General features: G+C 40.1%; 1 protein-coding gene across 3 annotated transcripts in view; it reads left to right on the top strand.

Moving 5' to 3' along the window:
• The window catches only part of KHDRBS3 (KH RNA binding domain containing, signal transduction associated 3), a 120,978-nt gene extending 99,379 nt beyond the window's left edge, over positions 1-21,599 (top strand). For 2 of the 3 annotated variants that reach the window (XR_015869421.1, XR_015869420.1), the window contains 3 exons: positions 507-653; positions 1,980-2,040; positions 21,458-21,599. Coding sequence is in view for 1 of the 3 variants with exons in the window: in XM_088443004.1 (XP_088299130.1) it covers positions 507-598 (92 nt within the window). In the remaining 2 variants the exon portion in view is untranslated. Of the gene's footprint in view, positions 1-506; positions 1,390-1,979; positions 2,041-21,457 lie in introns of those variants that run through there. The other variant, XM_088443004.1, reaches the window with a different exon arrangement.
• Positions 21,600-23,193: the final 1,594 nt, after the last annotated feature.

The following is a 23,193-nucleotide window of genomic DNA, read 5'->3' as shown; positions in this document are numbered from 1 at the left end:
TTAAAAAATACCAAAGTAGTAAATACTTTTTGTTGGCTCTGTGCATATGAACCCAATAGAGCATCTCCGCTGTATTTTTTGTGTACATCAAGCAGATAATACTGGTTGTTCTTTAGATGATATAAATTTTTTTAAGTACAAATAGTACTCTGTATGATTTTGTTTAACTAAACAAATGTGGAATATTAACAAAAGTGGCAGTACATTACAGTGATATGATATAAATTGTAAATAAATTAGTAAGTTTGCGCACAAGAGTGTTAATTAACATCAAAGCTTGGGTTGGACTGACAAATTTGACATTACTGTTATATCCTGTGAATTTAGCGTATTTAGTGTTTGATTTTTTTTAACATCTGAATCAAAAAAAGACTATTGATGAAATGTCAAAGATATAGCCCTTGCCACTGTTCTTGAGAAAATCATCCAATGTTATATGTTCTAATGTAAACAGTATAATTGAAATAAGGAACATTATGATAAAAAATATTAATTGTATTTATCAGGACAAGAAGATTGGGCAAACTCCAGACACAAGGCTGCTTCCTCAAGAGCTACAAAAGGAACCTACAGAGATCAACCTTATTCAAGATACTGATTGTACAGTCTGGCGCGAATTATACCCTCTCCTCCAGTCCTGTTTACTGTTCAAAGTAATTTTTTTCTATGAACGCTCATTTCCTTTCCATAAAAAACCTTCTAAACCTGAATGAAAGGATGGACTGAATCTAAATATTTTTTTTTTATTTATCTTTGAAAAACCAAATGAACAAAACATTGTAAACCAACCTTGTTATATACAATAGTCTGTATTTGAAAATAGGTGGTCAAAAGGATGAATTTAACTTTTAACTAGTGTTAAACCAGTTAGATTGACTAAATATGTTAATCCATTCTTTAACATAAGCGTAACCTCTTATTTTAAAGGGTTTTTGACAAACTTTAGTTTTCAGCTTTACTTTAACAATTTGCTACTTTTCACTTGTAAAACTGCATAAATGAAAAGAAAAAAAATCACAAATGCAAATAATGTGGTATCTTTTTGTAACAAGTCTTGAAATGTACTGTAGTGTTGAGCAAAGTTTACTGTTGCTTAATACTAATAAACTTTTGAAAAAAAATGTGTGTGAAACAGTAATTTTATGTATCATTTAAAAAAACTAAAATAAATAGTAGTAAACAGGGAAAATATTTCTAACACTGATATTTATAAAAGGTTGACATTAAACACTGTGCAGTTTGTCTTAAATTTGGTATAAAACTAAACACGTTCACATTATCACTCTAAGAATAAATGATGTATAAATGGTATTGATCTGCTTAAGTACCACAATTAAACAATGCAAACAAAATAATGTATTTAAAATGGTTTTAAATTAGACTGAGTTTTCTGAAAAAATAATGTGACTAGTTTTCATTTTGTTGAGCATTTTTTCACTAGTGCAACTTTGGAATTTATAAGAATTTTGATTCCTTAATGAGAACTTCGTACCGTGATGGGAGCAATTAGCACAAAGCTTTTAAAGACTTTCTGACATGACTAATTGAGATCGCTTTCATCCGTGGCAGAGGATGTGTAACCCTTAAAACGATCTTCATTTGCAAAGGTAAATAAATCAAATAAGATTTTAATATTCATTAATTTCTCTTTAACATAACCAATAAAAAGCAGGTGGAATCCAAACTAGTCAGTTTCATTTTTGTGAGTTTAAGGCCCCTAAATTCCCATTTTAAACTTTTAATTTTTCTTTAATCTCATAAAAAGCCTCAGCATTATATTTAAAACAATCTGTAAAATTTCATAACTAGCTGTTTGACAATGATTTTGTCCATAAACTTTAGTAATCAACAGAATTAAAGTTAACAGCTAACTTTTCTAATTGAAAACTGTTCATAGAATTTTAATTTAATTTAAAATGTATCTAAATTAATGTTTTTGCTTTCTTTTATTTTTTTTAATCAATATCTTTTCTTGCCAGGAAGCAGGTAAAACACTCACTGAAGAACAGGACTGAAACCAATTGGCCTTCCGAATGTTAGGTAAGTGGTTGTAACCTCCAGTACAGTTAGTGTGCCAATAAGCAAACTTTTATGGAAAAAAATACATGATAAGGTACTTTTTGTTTCCAAAATTAGAAACTCACCCATTGCAAATTACTGGGATGTCTTTCTTCAAACATGTTTTGCAGAAGGTGTTACCAAACTGTTTAGAAATGGGCCTGAAATTCAGTCAATGTGGTATTAGCTATCCTATTAAATCAGACTCTAGTGGTTGTTTTCCACTGTAAGAAATGTTTGGGCTCACATTAGACACAGTGGGCCTTGGATGTCTTTCCTGTTGGTCATAACTTCAAAGCACCAACAGAGCTTTGCTTAAAGGCGAAGCTGCAAGATAGTCCACCATTATATGTCTTCTCACCTAGTTAATAAAGTCAATACACCAGCTTTTAGCTTTTGCTGTGTGATACATCACAGGTTGTCTGAATAATAGGTACAAAACAAAATATACTGAATAAAACATAAAAAAAAGATCAAACCTAGGTCATCTTAGTCAAAACTGTAAAAAGGCAGGCATGTTTTACAATAAGTCATGGCCTTAGTTTCCTAAATCACTTACCAAAATATTCTGTGAATGTCAGAATAAATGTAAAGCTGTCTCACATACCATTCCATTAAGGTCTTTGAGACAAGTCCATTTTCTACAATCTTTACGGAAATTGGATTTTTTTTCTTTCCCGTTGTATCTTCCATTGTCAACAGTAAAGTTATCATTTCAAGAACGAGAGTTATAGAGAATTCAAAAAGTTAATTCATTCTACTAACCTCTCAAGTTCTTTGTATCATCCTTTTAACCACTGGATAAACAAATTTAACTCTGGTGCCAATTAGAAACCAGTAAATAACAACATGTGTCTAGGAAAACACTCCCAAAAAAAGTATCAGAATGGTTTCACTTTTCTTACTCAGATTATGGGCTATATAAAATGAAGTGTAGTCCAAATGATATATTCACAGGTTCCAAAGCAGAACATTTATTTGTTGCTTCTATTTCTTAAAATACAATCTTTAAAAAGCAGTTATTATTATCTGGAAATTTTATAATATTCTTATAGCAGACAATACAAAACTGTAAAGCATAGACTCACGTCACAGTTTCAGATAAATAACAATAGCATTGGCATAAAAATATTAACAGGAAGAATAATAAAAATCAATAAAGCATAAAACAACATATAAACCATGATAAGATAAAAAATAAAATCTCACAAGGACCTGCTGCAATGCCTTTCATGGTGTGCATTGCTTCATCAGACAGTTGGATAGCAATTGAGAGGTAAAGACTTATATAGGCATATTGAGGTTTACTTATTTGATTCATTTATTGATTGAGTCATAGATGAGCAGAAAAAAGGACAAGTAATGGAATGGATAGTAAAAAAATATCAAATACTGTGTACGCAAGAGTTTTTAGTATTGTCTGCTATACTGAAAGAATATTATTAAATATCCATGACAATACTAACTGCTTTTTTTACTGTATTTTATTGATTGGAAGCAACAAATAAATGTTCTACCTTTGAACCTTTTGATACTGTTTACACTTTATTTGGTTTTTATATAGTTCATATAAAACCAACGGGCCACTTTATATGGGAGTATTTCTTTACACTCAGGTTATTGTCTACTGGTTTCTATTAAGCACCAGTGGATACTGTATCTCTTCGGCTGCAGATTTGAGACCCCTTCTTTTTGGCACCAGTTAATCAGACTGCTTTACATCATTGGAACCAATACAATACTGCTTACTGTATTTTCATTCAATCTCCAAATCATGCCACTTCTTTCTACCTGTAAAATATCTCCAAAATACATCCTTCCCTTACACAACATGACATCAGCCTCCTGATCAGAACCTTTATAATGTTCCACTTAGATCACAAACCTTTCCTTTCTGGTCTACCAATAAAAAAAAATGATCCACATCAATCTTGAATGATAATGCAAGACTCATTTACAGTTCTCATTCTTTGGGGGATATGTATTAAGCTCAGGATAGTGATAAATTGGAGAGTGATAAACTACTAATCAATCATCTTCTAACTGTCATGCTACAGGCTGTGTTTGAAAAATGACAGCTAGGAGCTGATTGGTTGGCACTTTATCACTCTCCACTTTATCACTCCCAAGGCTTAGTACATAGACCCCTTTGTCTTCCATTGCCTCTCTTTGAATATCTTTATTATCTTCTCATACACTACATAAGGGGGGAATTCAATTCAACGTGATGTTGAATAGCCGTGGGAGGGAGCTCCTGGAGCTATTCAATTCACCTCGCTTTTTTGGCGTGCTAAGGATTTCTTCTCGCACAGCCTTGGAGATACGAAGAGAAATTCGACCAAAGTGCAGAGCGCACAGCTGTTTTTCTACAGAGCGCAGCGCTAACAGCCGCGCGCCTGGCACTTTGGTCAGAGAATGCTGGTTAACACGCCTTAACACCCTTGTTAAAGTGTGATAACCGGAATTCTCCGCCCACACAGCGCACTGAATTGTATAGCTCCAAGAGCTCGCTCCCGGTGCTATTTAATTCCCGTTGAATTGAATTGCCCCCAATATAATTTAAAAGTTCTGTGATCATCCTACAAGTGCCTGCACATCTCCTGTCCTACTGTACAAGCAAATTACCCTCTGTGCTTCTCCTGTGACAGTCTAATGTCACCCACGCTCATACAATCATGCCTCTTCTCTGCAACATATCTTATATGGAACCTATCGTATCGAGCTAGGTTGGACCTTCTGTTAGCTTCAGTTTTAAGATTCAGATTTATTTCTTCAGAGAATCTCTCTTTTGCTTAAACAATGTTCTTACATCAACTCTGCCTTACTGTATCCTCCCAGACCATCCCCATAATCATCTATTTTGCTACCTTATGTATCATATTTTTCCCACACTTCTTAGCATGATTGAGCATGGTCATCTTCTATCTTATGTTTCATGTCATTGTTCGTGTTTTGTAGCATCAGCCTTTCAGTATACAGGGCTATGTAAAACCTTATCACTTTACAAATACGTATTTCTGGCCTGATTTATTATAGAAAGTTTACTACAGTAATTTATTTTATAAAAGCAGCAGACAAGATATTTTAATAAATAATTAGACATCTAGTTGGTTATACAGCTAGTTCATAAGACAGCCACTGAAGCTCTATATTGACATTCAACACCTGCCATTTACTTGTCGGATACGTAATGTAAATAAATGTGCACATTTGGCCTCTCCCTTGTATGGTCACCTCAAGTCTACACAATACAGAAGCTCGGCCTCCCAAGTCCAGCACTTGTTTGTTAGGATGAGCATCATGTACAGGGTCATAAATCACATGGGCTTAATAAACAGTAATCGGATATCTAAATTGAAAACATATAATATATTTAACATTTTTTTTCATATTATATATGGCACCAGCTACGTAAGACACCTTGGGTTACACACACATACACACACACATATATATGCAACTATGCAAAAGGTGTTTTAACACAAAACAGCCAGTCAGATTCTAAGAATCATACTGTACTTCCTAATATTTGGGAGTTTGGAATTGGGACATGGGTGACATTAATAGAGATGTGCCCACATATTTCTATCCTCCGTGCGCTACATGTCACGATACACATAACGTGTGAGCGCATGCGGCTCGGTAGCTCTGAGCAAGTTTTCAAGCAACTTTTTCCTTTCAAATGTGTCTTATGAGTCTATTTACTAAGCAGTGTTAGGAGACAGAGTGAAAAGTGATAAGGTGCCAGCCAATCGGCTTTTAACTGCCATCTCACAGGCTCTGTTTGAAAAATGACAGTTGGGAGCTGATTGGCTGGCACCTTATCACTTTTCTCTCTGTCTCCTAACACTGCTTAGTAACTAGACCCCTTATTCCCATGGGGCGCACAAGCCGCTTCTACTGATTAAACTGATATGCGGCATGCCTATATTCTGTGTGCAACTCTGGGTGTATCTGCATGTGAAACGCTACGTTACAGTGTCAACGGCTGTGACACTGTAACGTAACATATTCACTGTGCGAATAAGACACACTTTAAGGGAAACAGTCACACAAAAAGACGCTAGGTGCTACCAAGTCATGCCACAGCATGGCACGACTAGAAGGGCTGTTAACGCGCAAGGAGGCTGGATGTATGTGGACACATCTGTACTTCACAGTATTGGCTAGGCAGTCTATTTACTAAGCCTTGGGTGAAGATGAAGTGGACAGAGATAAAGTACCAGTCAATCAGCACCTAACTGTCATTTTTTAAACACAGCCTGTAAAGTGACAGTTGATCGATTGGTAATTGGTACTTTATCTCTTTCCAGGGCTTAATACATCTCCCCCTAGGGGTGAACATGATGCCGGTCAGCAATTTTGCTAGACATATTCTTATTTTATGCTGAGCACAAAAGAGGCACCTATCTCTGCCACATACTGTACATAAATACCTTCCAACCTCCCCCACAATCTGGGAAAAACTGAAATAGGGACCATCCGGCCAATATCTGGACAGTTGGGCAGTAATGTTTTTAATCCAGATGAAAAAAATGAAAGGACACAATTTTTACTGGTGCACAAGTTTCCATAAATGTCCACAAATGTATCCAAACATCAGAAACTTTTTGCTATAATGCAGAGCCGTAACTGTACTTTTTGGTGTCCTGTGCCAGTGAGAGAATTGGCACCCCTGCCCCCCACCCATTTTTAAAATAGAGACATAAGGCATGTACCCGAAAAAGGTACATTGCCTCATAGGGAAGGGCCAGTGAAGAGATAGGGTTATCCTGGGGCAGCCAGGAGATGCTGGGGATAAAAGAAGAGGAAGCTACAAGTGACAATGATAATAAACAGGAAAATTGACAGGCCCAAACAGCGCCCCCTGCCCTGCGGTGCCCTGTGCCATGGCACTGGTCGCACTAACCTAGTTACGACCCTCCTATGATGAACTGCCTGTGGAGCCCTGCACTGAATGACAAACTGTTACAGTAATTCTGGCTGTTGATAGGGAGATTATTTCCTGGGAGGATATCCTTTTTCAATAGATATACATTTAATTTCCTTTTGAATGGTGCTTAGTTTGCCCAAAAAATAACTCAATTGATGTAATTAAAATGATGATGAGAAAATGATTTATCCAGTTTTCTGCCTTTTTAACGAGAACAAAGGTGATGTGAATATTTTTTTTTTTTTTATGTTATCCCTACATTAATGGAATCGGCCATCTACAGGAAGGGAAAGATTAACAAACAGTCAAAATCCCAAATTGTTTGATGGTTTTGAAAATGAATAATTTTGATTCATGGGGACATTTGCATTTTAATATGTTTCACACTGCACTAATCTATGACTAGTGTAAGTCAAATATACATTCCCTTTTGGAAAATCATATATGCTATTCCTAATATTTTCTGCTACTATAGCGTAAGACCTTGGTAAAAAAAGGAAGATAAAAAAAAGCTATAAAAAGCCAGCAGCATTACCCATAATTATTGATGTAATCAATCCTGAAAAATAAAAAAATATACATTAATCACAGTTTGCATCTGTTCAGTTATACACACTTTGACTGACACATATTTTAATAACACACCCCTGAAAAAATAATGTCATATCACCCATATGCAGAGCCATAGACACCTCCAGATGATTATGCCAGTGCATTAGCAATGTGTGCACCTGGTTTACTGCAAGTCCTCATCAACATGAATTTATACTGTCTCTGTAGCAGGTGCAATAGATAAATGCAGCAACAAGTGTATACAGTATGTGTGTGTTTTGGCAGGTCTGCATGAGCCACTTTTGCAAAGCCACAGCCCATCTGTCTACTTTAGAATGCCCCTTCCCTCTTCTATATATTCTCTCTAGTCACATGTGTAAGTAAGAGGCAGATTTTTTATGGTACCCCAACAAGTTATCTTAGAACAGTGCTAGTAGAAAATCACCAAAGTTCTTATCTCACTGCTATGTGCATATGGTCTGTCTCTTTAGGATGGCTCAGGAATCTACCTCACTATGGAACTAGTAATTAAGAAAATAAAGCTTAATGTGCAACATTCCCCTAAAGCTGGCCACACACTAGACCAACTTACATCCAACCAGCCAACTTGTTGATTGGTTGGAATGAAAATCTGGTAACGTATGGGAGTAAATGATGATCAGCAATTTGCTCCTAAATGCCAGAAAACAGATGAAAATGGTCGTTCAGACAAATTTGTTAAATGTTTGGCCGAAACTATTTGTTCAAACAATAGTTTTGGTCCATTTTCCAGCTTTTGGGAGCAAATTGCTGATTGTATTCCTTACCAGATTTTCATTCCAACCAATCAACTACAGTAGTTGGCTGGTTGGACAGATAATCTTTAGATGTGTGGCCAGCTTAAGACATCCCTTCATGCCCATGACATGGAATCAGACATGGCATCAGACACCCCCACATAACCCTGACATGGCATCAGTCATCCACACATGCCACTGACATGGCACCAATCATGCCCCTGATATGGCATAATACATCTCCTCATATCCCTGATGTGGCATCAGGCATCTTCACATGCCTCTGATGTGGCATCAGACATCCCCTCGTACCCCTGATGTATAGTCAGACATCCCCACATGCCCCTGACTTGGCAACAGATATCCATACATACCACTGAATTGGCAACAGACATCCCCACATGCCCCAGACATCTCATCAGATACCCTCACATGCCCCTGAATTGGCAACAGACATCACCACATGACCCTGACGTGGCATCATACATCCCCACATGCCCCAGACATGTCATCAGATACCCTCACATGCCCCTGAATTGGCAACAGACATCCCCACATGACCCTGACGTGGCATCATACATCCCCACATGCCCCAGACATGTCGTCAGATACCCTCACATGCCCCTGAATTGGCAACAGACATCCCCACATGACCCTGACGTGGCATCATATATCCCCACATGCCCCAGAAATGTCATCAGATACCCTCACATGCCCCTGAATTGGCAACAGACATCCCCACATGACTCTGACGTGGCATCATACATCCCCACATGCTCATGACATGTATCAGACATGCCCCTAGATCTTTCCATATACCTTTTTATGTTATGTTAGGGTTATATGCAACTTATGATCAGACCTCCATTAAACTATTGTGGCTGAAACCTGCTGGAACCCGCGCACATGTGTGGGAATGCATACTTCCCTCCTCGTGTAGCCCTGATTGGATGTCCCCTGGATGCAAAGTGGGAGGTAAAATAACGTAACTGCAGGTCCATCCCCAGCCATCACATGACTGTGCATTTCTGCCTCTGTTCCCCACCCGGAGCCAGATTTAATACTTGACAGTGTAGTGATCAAGTGACACCAGCACAAAGTCGTCATGAACCACAGTTTGAGAACTTCTGTAATAAAGAATTCATTGTAATTTCTCAAATACACCTGAACCATATACCAATTACTGTCCATAACTGGAATTTTGTTTTTGGCCTGTAATTAGTTTGTTTTGGCTGTTGGTTTAATTTCAACATTCATGTTGTGAAGCTAAATTTATCCACATATATTAAAGCAAAATACAGGACAGATTGGCCACACAAATCTAGCCTCCTTGCGCGTTAAACAGCCCTTCAAGTCGCACCATGCCGTGGTGTGACTCGGTAGTGCAGAGCATCTTTTCGTGCAACTTTTTCCCTTAATGTGTGTGGACACATCTGTATGTTTGACTTGCATGTGTTACCTGAAAAAAATAACTGTGTAAGATTTAATCTTTACGAAAATATCTGCACATTTCCCAGGAAGCACTCTGGCTGGTACATTATAGTGTATTATGCCTATTACATTTCTATTATATCGTACATTAGCACCACAGTAATAATCCCAGCAAAGTTCTTGGGGTCTTAGCTTAAAAGCTTCAGCTTACACAGAGAGGAACTATTTTCCATTAATTTAAAACCAACAGCTATTCTTCTATCCGTTAGTTAACTCATTTAGGTATTGAATAATGTACCTCTCTATTCATTAATGTAATAATTTTCTGTAATATATATATATATATATATATATATATATATACAGTATATATATATATATATATATATAGATATATATCTATATTAAAATGCCCCCAGGTACCTTCCAGAAATAAATATTAGATAGGATATAGTATAAAGCTACTGCAGTCTCCTTCTCCAACATTTCAGTTTATTAGTTTATTAAAACTGTTTCCCGAAAAAGAAAAATATCTGTTCCCTAAAATCATGCAATAACATCACCTGAATCCGTACACTCTGTTGGTGTTCATAGCAACCTTGGGGAAGCCCTAGCAACTAGTCAACATTGTGACTAACACATCCTTTTCCTTGCGGCATATTGAACATAACATCTATGGATTATACCTGATCTCTTACTAAAATAAATTTTGAATAAAGAACAAATGTATTAAGCTGTATGTCTTATAAAGTACTATTCAAATTATAACTGCCCTGTAGGTCTCATGAGACGGACGCCCTGAACGAGTGCTCGCTCTGAATCAGGGCGTTTTTTTTTGGGTCGGCCTCCTGGCCGCTCGCATAGCTGTGGGTGACCACCCACGGCTATTGCGAGCAGCCAGGTTGATGGTCGCGATGGTCAAGACCATCGCGACCATCGGGCTTGCGACGAGATCCTTGTGTTAGGGTCTTGTGGCTGCAAGCCCCAGAGAGCTTCTGGCTCTAATAGATGGGGCCGCCCACAAACGACAGGCATTCCAACGCCTCCATTTGGCCAGCCACCCCCCTGCCCACCTACCAAATGGGGCGAGCTGTCAATCACCATTGACAGCTCGTCCCCTTTGGTGCGAGACCTGGAGCGACGGAGCACCTGTCGCTAGCCGGGTCTCGCGCATGTGCACGACGGATCCGGCTCCGTCATGCGCATGCCCAGTGGGCAAACATCGACCCGGTTGTGAGCGCTCAGCGCTCGCGACTGGGTCTGAATCAGGTCTACAGTTGCTAATACGCACGCAATCGGGCGATTGTTGTGTACTGCACATGCGTATGCATCGCAGTGCACATGCACAAACTAGCCACTGCCATCGGTGACTATGCAGACCCATCAAAGAGTGATTGACAGGAAGTGCCATTTGTGGGTGGTAATCGGGGGAAGGGGGGATCGGGCGACCGCTGGCATGCCAGTGCATTTCAACGGTGTTGCAATGACATCCATAAATTATCCGCTGCGATGCCCTATGCAGCCTGAGGCGTGATAGCATGCTCTGAAGTTAGCAATTTCTGAGTAAGGTCAGAGCATGTGCGTGTGCATGAGGCTTCGATGGTACTCGATTGTACCGATGGTTTTGCAGTCCTGTTAAGCATTACGGATGTGTGTAAGGTAAAGTGGGCGTCCTGATGTAGTGCTGCGGCGGCATAGCGATCTCAATGAATTAGCATACTATCGCAGTTGAACTGCATGCGTAATCGCTACTGCATTCGCAGTTGCATTCCTTGCTTAATCAGGCACAGTATACCTCCATATGATCCATAAAAGGGCCAACACACAAGAATATAGCTAAATCTCAGAGAATCCACATGACTCTGTCCACTAGTATGCAGATTATTGGAAAATAGGACCTCATTCAGTCGGTCGAAGCGGCCGCACGGTCGTACACCACCATTGTTCGCTATACTGTGCATGCGTAAAGTTCGCAATGCGCGTGCGCAAACTAGCCGCTACAATCAGAAATTTATCTCTCCTTGAACACAGCCAGGTCGGCAGTTTGAGTGACAGATTGAGGCGTTTGTGGGTGGTAACAGGGGAAGGTGCTTGAAAACAGGGGTGTGGAGATCCGGACGCAGGCGTGCCTAATTATGCGAACGGCGTTTTATGGGAGTGCATATGGTTTATGGGAGTGCATAAATAACAAAGGAGCGTCATGGCACATGTGACATGGGAGGTTTTTACACTGACATGATCGTAGAGCTTAAGAGAGGGTATGGTCAACCTTAAGCTCTACGACCAGTTCCGATGGTTCCCGATGGTCTCGATTAATCCTTATATGCCCGGAGATGATGTGCAATGCGTATGAGAAGGGGGCGTATTTTTTTGAATTCCGACCGCTTCCTCCCCTTGGTCGGCCAGCTACCGATCCGAACTTAGGGACGCAACTTGCGAGGGAATCATTTGCATTTCCGGCCCCTTTTCCCATACGACCGTGAGGCCGCTTCGACCGACTCTGAATGAGGTGCTTAATGCTCCTACTCTATACTACAGCTCCAAAAGTATTTCTTCACTGTTACATTGTATCAATAGAGATATTTTCATTTTCTCAGATGTTAGAATACACATGTATTACTTTAAAAACAGTAGCAAACTTGCATCTATATTTTAGACTATTTACTATATCCAACAAGTAAACCATTATATTTATAGATAACAAATGATCGAATGTCTTTCATTAAGGCCATGTGGGGACACAATAGCATTTTATAAATCCATTTGTCTTCTAGTCATGTTCTGCTAGTAAAATCATTGCCTTTTTGAAGTTCAGGCATAAACCCGATCGGAAGCATCGAGTTTTAGAACCTGATGCTTAGTAAATAAACCCGTATGCTCCTCCAGGGAACCACGCAAAAAAATTCTATGTTCAAATGCAGAAAACATTAAATGTTTACTTGTTTTAAAAATGTTGCTCATCTCAACTATCTACAGCAGGGATGGGGAACCTCATTCAGTCTGGCCCTCTGAACTTTTTCTGCTAGCCTAATCTGGCTTGCAGGGTGCCTAGAATGGCACCCTGCAGCCAGAATCTATGCAGCAATGCCACTTGAAGCGTCATTCGGATGCTTCAAACTGCCCTTACAACTCCCTGGAGCATCCTCAGGTTTCTTCAGGATGCTCCAGGCATTGCTGTAATTACTGGTGATTGTGGTCATGTCCCCATGTGACATCACACGGAGGGGGAGTGGCCTGCACCGGGCCCTCGAATAATGTTATATATATATATATATATATATAAATATGGCCCTCGGCTGAAAAAAGGTTCCCCACCCCTGATCTACAGTATCAAGCTCCATGTATATAATTTGTCACGAGACAAATATATTAGAATCTGCTTGTTCATTAAACAATCAGATGCAGTTTGCAGCTATAAAATAATTGAAAAACTGTTTATTATATGGCAATATACCTATAGGTGGCTGGATCTTGGGAGGCTCACAACATTGTACTAAGGCCTTGATTCAGAGCCGGACGCTCTGACAGAGCGCTCGCTCTGAATCAGGGCGGGCCTATTTTTATTTTTTAGAATGGTCTCCTGGCGGCTCGCATAGCTGTGGGTGACCACCCACAGCAGTGAGCGGCCAGGAAAATAGTCGCAATGGTCAAGACCATCGTGACCATTGGGCTTGCGATGAGACCCTTGTTGTAGGGTCTCGTTGCCACAAGCCCCAGAGAGATTTCGGCTCAAACAGAGCCGAAATCTCTCCCACTGACATCACTCGTGATGTCAGTGGGGCCGCCCCCAAATGGAGGCGTTCACATGGGAACGCCTCTGTTTGGGCAGCCACTCCCCCGGCCCGCCCACCAAAGGGGGCGTGCTGTCACTCAACATCGACAGCACGCCCCCTTTGGTACGAGTCCCGAAGCGACGGATTGCCCGTTGCTATCCGAGTCTCGCGCATGCGCAGGACGGAGCCTGCTCCGTCGTGCACATGTGCTCTGGGCCACCATCGACCCGGTTGCGAGCGCTCAGCGCTTGCGACCGGGTCTGAATCAAGCCCTAAGTGAGGACTACATGTTAATTAAGTTCTAATGCAGTAATAATGATCATACTGGAATATCTGACAAAAGATGACTTCATCTGCTCCCAATAACATACATACTGTAGGCAACAAAACACAGCAGGGATGTTATATTAGTACATTATGCCTCCTAGAAGGCTGATATATGGGGAGATCACACCAACTTATTTTTAATTGTGAGGTCCAAGCAGTGGAGCCATGGAGCATATCACCTCTTATTGTGTCATTTGTGCCATCGTGCATTGGGCATAAAAGCCATATTGACACAATGTCCTTTGTATCTCGTCACTATGCCCTTGGACTGACCACATGTAGGACTGCTCAATGAATTTATATCATCAGAAGTATTGGCTGCCTTTTGTTGATTACTTTAGGTATATACAAACTAGAAAATAAACATTAAAGTGTTTCCCATGCAAATTTATCCTGTGACATCTAATACATTTTCACACTAAGACAATGTCTCATTACAACATGTGTATAGATCATAGCAGGTTAGATACATGGAGCTCATTTCACATAAAATGATATTTGTCAGCATATGTATGCTTTATCAGTGTTGCAGTAGTTTCACAGCATTTCCTTATGCTACTGGGACTCTGCTCTTTCCACTATATAATTCTCAATCAGGGGATTCCTGCTGCCCATTCCTCTCCTCACATCATATCACTGCCCTTGTCACATGCAGCCCTGTCCTCACTAATACATCATGCATCCTGTAATATACTTGTGTAGCTGGAGACTATGGGCCTGATTCAGAACCGCTCGCTGTTTGCGAGCGCTCGCTCTGAATCAGGGCAGGGATTTTTTATATTTTTTTCAGCCTCCAGGCCGCTAGCTAAGCTGTGGGTGACGGTCGCGATTATCTGGTGATGGTTGCGATTATCACGACCATCGGGCTTGCGAGGAGACCCTGTGGTAGGGTCTCAGCTCTAGCAAGCACAAGTTGACTAATAGAGCAAGAAGTCCACTACTGACATCACTGCAGCCTCCATTCCCAACCTCACATCATGGTACTGCTCTATAACATGCAGTCATCTCCTCACTAACACATTACTCATCTCCTGAGATACTCTGTTCAGCTAGGGGACCCTGCTCCTTTTACTATATAACTCTCAGTCTATGGCTTCCTGCTCCCCCAATTCCCCTCCTCACATCATGTCACTACCCTGTAATATGGATCCATATCATCACACCCAGTCACGCCAGTAGGCTAATTGACTGAACTCATACAATATGTAGACAAAAGTGATTGCACACTAACAGCAAATGGATTAATAAGACTTTATTGACATCAGTAGGGCCACCGACAGCCGCGCCGGGCCCAGGTGGCAGGGGGCGTAGTCTAATCATTGAAGGCATGGCCATGCCCCCTCAAGAAAAAAAAAATCACTTTTGCACACTGGGGAGGGGGAGCTGTGTGCCCCTCAGCCCAGTGCACAGTCAATGGGGGGCACGATCAGCATGATTGGTCCCCCCATAGGCATAGGAGACTGCTCTGGCTGCTATTTTAGCAGCTGCAAGCAGTTTCGCAGGCAGCGTGTGCTGGGCCGCTGTGACGGAAGAGGGAGGGGGTGCGGTGCCAGACCTGGGCCCCCGCCGGTCCCCCGCCGGTCCCCTCCAGCAAGCCTGAGCACCGGTAATTTGTACCCGCTCCCACCCCTCTCCGCGCCTCTGGATATCAGTACTTTGTAGGTCCATCATGTGCAGTGATTACTGCATACACCCTTCTTGGCAAACTGTCCACAAGTTTCTATACAACAGCAGGCGGCATGTTATGCCATTCTGCCTTAAGTACAGTGACCAACTTTGACACTGAAGAAGGTCGAGTCGGTCTAGAACGCATCCGTTGCTTCAATTTGTCCCAGAGGTTCTCAGTGGGGTTAAAATCTGGATTCAGAGCTGGCCTGTCCATCCAGGTTACCGAATTTTCTGTATACCAGTCCAGCATCGCACTAGTAACATGACAGGTGGCATTGTCGTCCTGATAAAAACATTTGTTGTTTCTATAGAACTGCAAGTGCATGGGCCTCCCTACCAAGTGTTCTTGTTGAAACCGCCACATTAGTGGCCATTTGGAACTTGTATGCAATGCTATGCATGGTATGCTTTGGTTGCGCGGGGGTGTTCAATCACTTTTGTCTACATAGTGTACTTGTCCCCTGTCTTTATGTCTCAATATAATCCTTTGTTTGGCCATATTTCTATTCACACAAATAAACTAACAATCATATTGTGCCAGCCATGACAACTTTGTTGTAATGCGCTCAATAGGGGAGATGTATCAAACCTCCTAAAGAGCGGATAATTGGACAAGTGGGAAGATGCTCGTAGCAACCAATCAGCTTCTACAGAAATACAGGGCTAGAATCTGAGTTGCATGCAATTCACACACAATGCTGATGATCACATAGCTGAGCAAATATTTGCAACTGCTCATGTGCAAAAATTTCTGGATCCCCTACAATGCCTGCGGTAAACATACTGTAGTGTATGCACAATGGTGCTGTTGTGATCAGGACAGATGGTATCAGAAGTATGGCGGAAAAATGATGGCGTTTCTGGGCGGCAACTGTAAGGCGGCTTGTAGTGCATGCAGAAATGTTCAGTGTCACGGACATGTGAATGTAAGTGGCTGGGTATGCAGATGCACAGATGCAGACATAGCAGGAGACGTACAGTAACTAGCATAGGAGGCCATAGAAAAACTGCACCTGTCATATGGCTGGTGCAAGTTTTGATGGTTAGACTGATGATGGTGCACTGTATAAGGACAACCATTCGGTATTATAGCCTGCATGCACTCTAAAAGTAGGAGTCTCAGTCCTTGCACCATCAGTCATATGAATATAAACAAGGGAAGGAGTTTGTATGCAGTTTGCATATATTCGCAGACGGGCAAACACCAATACACGCTTCTACGTTCGCTTTTGCATGTGCCTCAGAATCAGACCCACAGACAAATGTCCACTTCTTCACTCTTTAGGAAGCTTGATACATCAACCCCAATGTATTTTATAACTCATATTTAATCAGAACTCAGGACCTTTGTAACCATTATTCTATGTCACCCATTTGATGGTCAATATATACAATAAACAGTTGATTGCTGTCAGACACCTCCTGTAGCTTGCATCTCTACAATACCATAAAACTAATATGCTAATGCAGCAGGAGGTGTCTGAAGGAAAAAGAAGTCTCTTTCTGGCATTGCAAATTTGAGTACTGTACCCTAAGTTGCAGCATCAGTTCATCTGCAAGACCATTGGCCATCTGAGTAACCATAAGGTTATTCAGATTGGCCTCCGCAGCTCTGTAGTCAAGGCCAGGAAGTCACTCCCACAAAACAGAGGCGACACTCCCCTCTTTTCCAGAATAAGGGCTGGCCACACCCCCGAAGTTTGTCAATCAGGCTGTGGCTCAGGGAGCACTGCATGCAAGAACACAGAACCCATTCTGCACATGCACCCCACCATCTGAGTTGTACGTAAACCAGTTGCGGGTTTGCTTACAACTCAGTCACACATTAGTTGAACATTGAACTTCTGAGCAACTCTATGACTGCTTAGAATGTCTGTCTGAAGTCAGGCACCGAGGCCAGTGAAACTACATAGATGCAGTCATTGGCTAACCCATGCCCACAAAACACTCACAATGTTTGATTAGAAACCCCCCTGTTACCTTCCATATATACACTCTAACTGTCATTCACTCTGTGTCCAAATACTCAGTGTGACTGCCATCTGTAAACGATCGCAACACTTGCGCAATGTGACTCACACAGTATAAAAAACATACTGTGACTCGCACAGTATAAAAAACATAGGCCAACCTTTGAATCAGGCCCAGAATCACTTGTACAGATATATTGAACTTTTTTCTGCTACTTTTTGAGATGTATTTTTTTAATTAATTAAAAAGTTTCACAAGTGAAAAACACTGGAAGAGCTTTGGTGTCTGTTTTTTAATATCTACATGTATATTTTTGCTTGCTTAATTTAATCTTCTTGGCTATTATGTGGTTTAATGAGACGTCATGAAAGCATATCTTTGTTTGGAAGGGTTAGGCTCTTTTTTGCTTTTGATGTACATCATGAAAGTAACCTTGACATATATCTTCATTGAGTCTCCAGGAAAATGTGCATATATTATCAGAATGCCAACTAAGTTATTTGTGTGAATGTTAGACCTTTCATCATCATCGCCTTGTTGCCTATTTGTTTGTGGGTGTTATTAATTAAAACATTTTACTAGGTATGTTAACTCTGTTCCGGTGCTTCATATTTATAAATCCATGTATGCTGGCCTTATACAGTAGTTGTGTCCATTTTTTGGCAATTGCATTTAGTGTTACATAGGGTCAGGTGCCCACTCGATCCCTATACTACCTACTGTACCTATACAATATCCATATTTTAGTTGTAAAACCTTTAAAGTCCATAACGGTCCCTTATTAAGTTGATTAATTGACAGCTATTACACCAGACAAGTTTCATACTGTAAATACTTTTGAATTTATGTGTAATATCATGTACTTAGTAGTATCTGGATTTTGGGAGATGTTGGGGAGCTGAGAACAACCAAGTACCCTGTGTACATAGCTATTGATTTCTTCAAAAATATATGTTTGTATGCACTGCAGTCACAAATCTCGCTGGGATTATATGGATGTTGGCCATACTTGTAGGATTTATGTACACACAGAGCAGAATCTAATATATCAGTGGTTTTCCCCAGAGACCCCTGCAATGGGGTTTGCACTTCTCTGTGCCCAATATGAAGGTCATGGCCCTCTGACTGGGTTCATCATGTACAGGCTGGTGGACACTAGAGGAACCAAAGGCAAGTAGTAAACTGGGCACCGTGATGCATACTGAAGAGTAGTCATTAGAAATGGGTCAGGACCAGGTGGGCAATATGGTACCAGGGAATGGGCTGAATCAGGTCAGAGGAAAGCCAAATTTGAAAACAGGAAGTCACTGTGAGTAGCACCAAAGAAGCAGGTGAGGAGAATTGTCATGTGGACCATGTCAGAATACAGGTAAGTATGCAGAAGGTTCTAACAGAACAGACTCTGGAGATCAGGAAGTGAGCCTAATTCTCTGGTACTGGATAGTGCCCAAAGACTTCCTTATATAGAGAGAAGGATCAAATTTGGCAACAATGTGACTTCACATTTTGGCTCACCCAGCACTTAAAATGTTAAACAGTGCTGCGTGGGAGCCACAGCCGCCGGGAGCAAGGAGCCACCTGCAGCAGCTGCTGAAGAGATGCCTGAAGCCACATCTACCAGCTGGAGGGGAACATTAATGTGGTGGATGCTGGCCAGCAGAAGGTTGGCTCCTGTCTGCAACAGATCCAGAGGGACCAGTGCCGACCCAAGTGGACCAGTGCCACTGGAAGTTGGAAGAAGTTGGCTCCAGCGCACTGTGATGACTACAAATTATGAAAGCTGAGCAACCAGGATATTTTAATCATCTTTATTCATTAAGATAGTTTAAGGTCTATGTGTTGTGCACAAGCCAATACACATCGGTTACCACTCTTAAAGTATGCACGCATTTGGGAACTACTATTTGGTTTGAGTCTTGGGCATATCCAGAAGACAGAGATGCCACTTATAAATTATGGAAATCCCTGGCTTTGTCTGGATTACATACGTTTTGTTGTATAATATGATTACATGAGGCAGGATAGTAAGAAATCTATGAGTTGTAAAAAAAAATCCAGGTATGGTCAGAGGATCAAATTAGGGTGATTTGCAGTTAATTATGCCTCTGGTATGAATGATATTCAAAACACATTCTTGTGCTTATTAGCAATCGGTCTTCTAAGGTCTCACATGTAGGAGGTGTAATACCTCACATTGTGTTATCGAACATACCAGAGACTCCAAAAGCTCGGCTATTTTTATTAATGACACTGTATGTTCAATTAAAAATGTATACATTTACTTCTATAACAGTTACTATTAGATCTGCTGTGCTTGTATCTTGTCTTATAATTATTATTATTATTATAGTTAATATATTATTATATAACACCTACTCATTACGGAGTTATTTATAGAGATTATTTAATCACATTCCTTTAAAGCTATTTTTCATTCCTGTATTTTTTTTGACTGTGAGACAAAATCTATACACTTGGTGGACACCCTTGAAAACATGCATAGAACATTCCAATTCCACACAGATGGTACCCTGCCAGGGATTGAACCCATAGCCCCAGCATTGTGAGCAGTCTTGCTTACTCTTCCGGAATGTCCAAAAGTCTCCTGAATTTCTCAGGAGATTAAACCAGTCTCCCTGATTCCATCCTCTTCCCAAGTGAAGAGGGCATTCCGGGGGCTTTATAATGTTTCTCCCTATACTTTATTCTACTCCTTTCTCCCCAATAGGGCACCTAACGCTTGATTGCTGACTCCCGGCTGCTTATTTTGAGTGTTTTAATTGCTAATGCAGCAATGTGTATAAATCATGTCCTTGTCCTGCACTGTATTGTACTGTAAGTCACTGGTTTCGTATTCACTTATAAGTTTATGTACTTTGTAAGGCGCTACGGAACACTTGTGGCACCATTATAAATAAAGGATAATACTACTACTACTACTAATAATAATAATAATAATAATAATTAATGGTGAATCGCGTCATCATAGTACCTTCCCTTACTGCCCAATACAATAAACTGTAGAATTGTGCAGTGTATTTTAAAGCATTCAAGTATAGCTATAAGACTGCAATTCTGTCTGTTGTAATACTATACTGCAATTGCTTTTTTTTTCTTTACTTTTTTCACATTTTATTATTTTGTTAACTAGTAGAAACCACTTAATAGTTATAGGAGACTCCAAAAGATTTCCCTTATTTCTATTACAAACAGATCTAATGAAGAAATAATTCATTTGCATCTACTATTTCAGATATAAATCTGCCTGGATCTACTAATAATGGCTTACATGAGGTAGCGACTGCTATTGTGTTGGATTTTTATTAGATTTACTCTTTGCCTTTGGGGGGTGCTTTGGTGCTGGTTCACTGAATTTCATTACTCAGTACCAATGACATGAGGTTGTTAAGGACACACTTACATGTTTTCTTTTTTGACACATTTCCCCTTCTTGCTGTATGAATGAATGATATGTTTGTATGATTCTCAGCTATCCCCAGGTGTCCTGATTCCCTTCCAAACATGGCAAAAAGAAAAAAACGATTTTAGAAATTTGCTCAGTTATATAAAATTTTACTCTATTAGAATGGTACTACTCTCTAAGCCATAAAAAATGACTAGTAAACTGCACTAAAGAGTATTTCGTAGCTTCGATCCAGCATTTCCTTGGCCCAGTGGGTTTCCTGATGTATCCAATTTTCCAGTGCTGTTCTCCTCTGGGTTGCTATAGGGAAGGCTGTTTCAGAGAGTCATTGGTATTATTGAAGAATCTCTTCTGTAGATTAGCCCCAATGCCTTTGTGAAGCAAACAATAGAGGCATTGGAGTACTCTCTTTATTGGTGAAAAGCTGCACCCCAGATAAACAATTCTCTGTACTTTAGCTAAAATTTTGGATGTTTTTCTTTGTTAAATTTGTTTTATTTTTGTAATTGTATATTTTTTTAAAATCTCCTCCTTTGTTTCGCAGGGACTTCTCATTCTACATACTGTTCAGATGGCTGCTGGACTGCTCAATACTCACCAATGTGCCTACAGGAAATACATTGCTTGGAAATGATCCATCTTTATTTTTTGTTTCCCACAGAAAAGATTAAAAAAAAAGTATATTATCAAACATAATTTTTCAAGTATTTTGTGTTCTAAAAATGAATAAATTATGTGTTTTCAATAATTTCCTGTTTGGAAACAAAACCTTTGTGTTTTTGTCTGTTTCTATATTTTATAAAAGTACCTTTCCTGGTGACACAATAACACTTTCCTACGCAGCCTGTCAATGCCTGGTGTTTTTCTCTGATCTGGTATTTGAAACCAGCCACATCCATTTTGCGTGAAAAACATTTCAAATTTCTTTGCACTACACAGTATATGCCACTCATAGATTATATTTGTAAAAAGTTTCTGGTGCAAAAAATGGTCATGTACGTTAATATTCTGACTAGAAATACTGTATCTAACAATATTTTCAGGGTCTTAAATGTTTATCTTAGGGAGGGTAAATTAAATTAAATTCAGTTTATCGAAATCGCTGTTTCCCAGAGATATCTGCAGAGGGATTTATAGGGACTATTTTAAACACTCGGGTTGTGTCTTTATTAAAATTGTGCCTTTAAATCTTTATGGCAAAAGTCACTGTTAAACTGTAATTTTGACAAATCGCAGCTCATTGCATTTCCCCCTTGGTGATGATCTAATATAACTGTCACCTTCACTCACTGGATGCAGTCTTCTTGGTCACAGAACCAATATATTTGTAAGAATTCAGCCTACTGGTTCACTAGGAACCAGTAAAATCGGTGAGGTGCAAAGTGGAGACAGACATTTTATTAAATTAATTGGTTTTCATAATGCCGCCTATCAATTCACTTGGGACTGGTGAGGCTCCAACCAATATTTATGAAAATGCAGGTTATCAAGTAAGTAACAACCTGTGACATCATGTAGGCTCCCTAAATGCCTCTTTTATTATTTTATATCTTAGCTACTGAATATCCTACATTTTCATGAATACTGCAAAATGGATGCATCACTGTGTGTAGGTGATAGGTATGCATTAATATGCAAGTTTATGCATGTTTTTGTAATTGACATTTTTTTGTCTGCTTTGTCATCTACATATGAACAGTAGGGAAATGCACAATTTAAATACATGTAATATTCCCTTTTTTTAAATAATGTCATGAAAACATTGTCATGCAAATCATCTCTGATTGTATTTTTCCTTTTCAAAAAAATGTAATTACCAGATATTATGAATTCTTGAACCCCAGTGTTTATCACATTCCAAAATTAGCAGTGGTACTGTATGTCATCTGAGGTAGACAAATGGATAAATATTAAAACAATGGCCCTGATTCAGAGCCGCTCGTAAGTGGCCGCTCGTTCGTTCTGACCGATGTTCGCACACCTGCGCATGCGTACGGATTTTAATATACATGCGCGAACCAGTCAGTGCGGCCGAAAATCGTTTGTTCGCTATATAGCGAATACCTGCTATTTTGAGTGACAGAAGGAGGCATATGTGGGTGGTAACAGGGGAAGGTGCTTTAAAACGGGGGTGTGGAATTAGATCGCAGGCGTGCTTAAAGGTCAAAACGGGCATTTTAAGGGAGTGCATAATTAATACAGCAGCGTCATTGACCACGTCACTTGTTTTTTTTTACTCAAAACTGCTCGCAAAATAGCGGTTGAAAAAACCAGCCACAA

This window comes from Taudactylus pleione, unplaced genomic scaffold, assembly GCF_031769625.1.
Source record: "Taudactylus pleione unplaced genomic scaffold, aTauple2 ptg000321l, whole genome shotgun sequence".
In the NCBI taxonomy this organism is placed as follows: Eukaryota; Metazoa; Chordata; class Amphibia; order Anura; family Myobatrachidae; genus Taudactylus; species Taudactylus pleione.
This window is presented reverse-complemented; position numbering and strand designations above follow the sequence as displayed.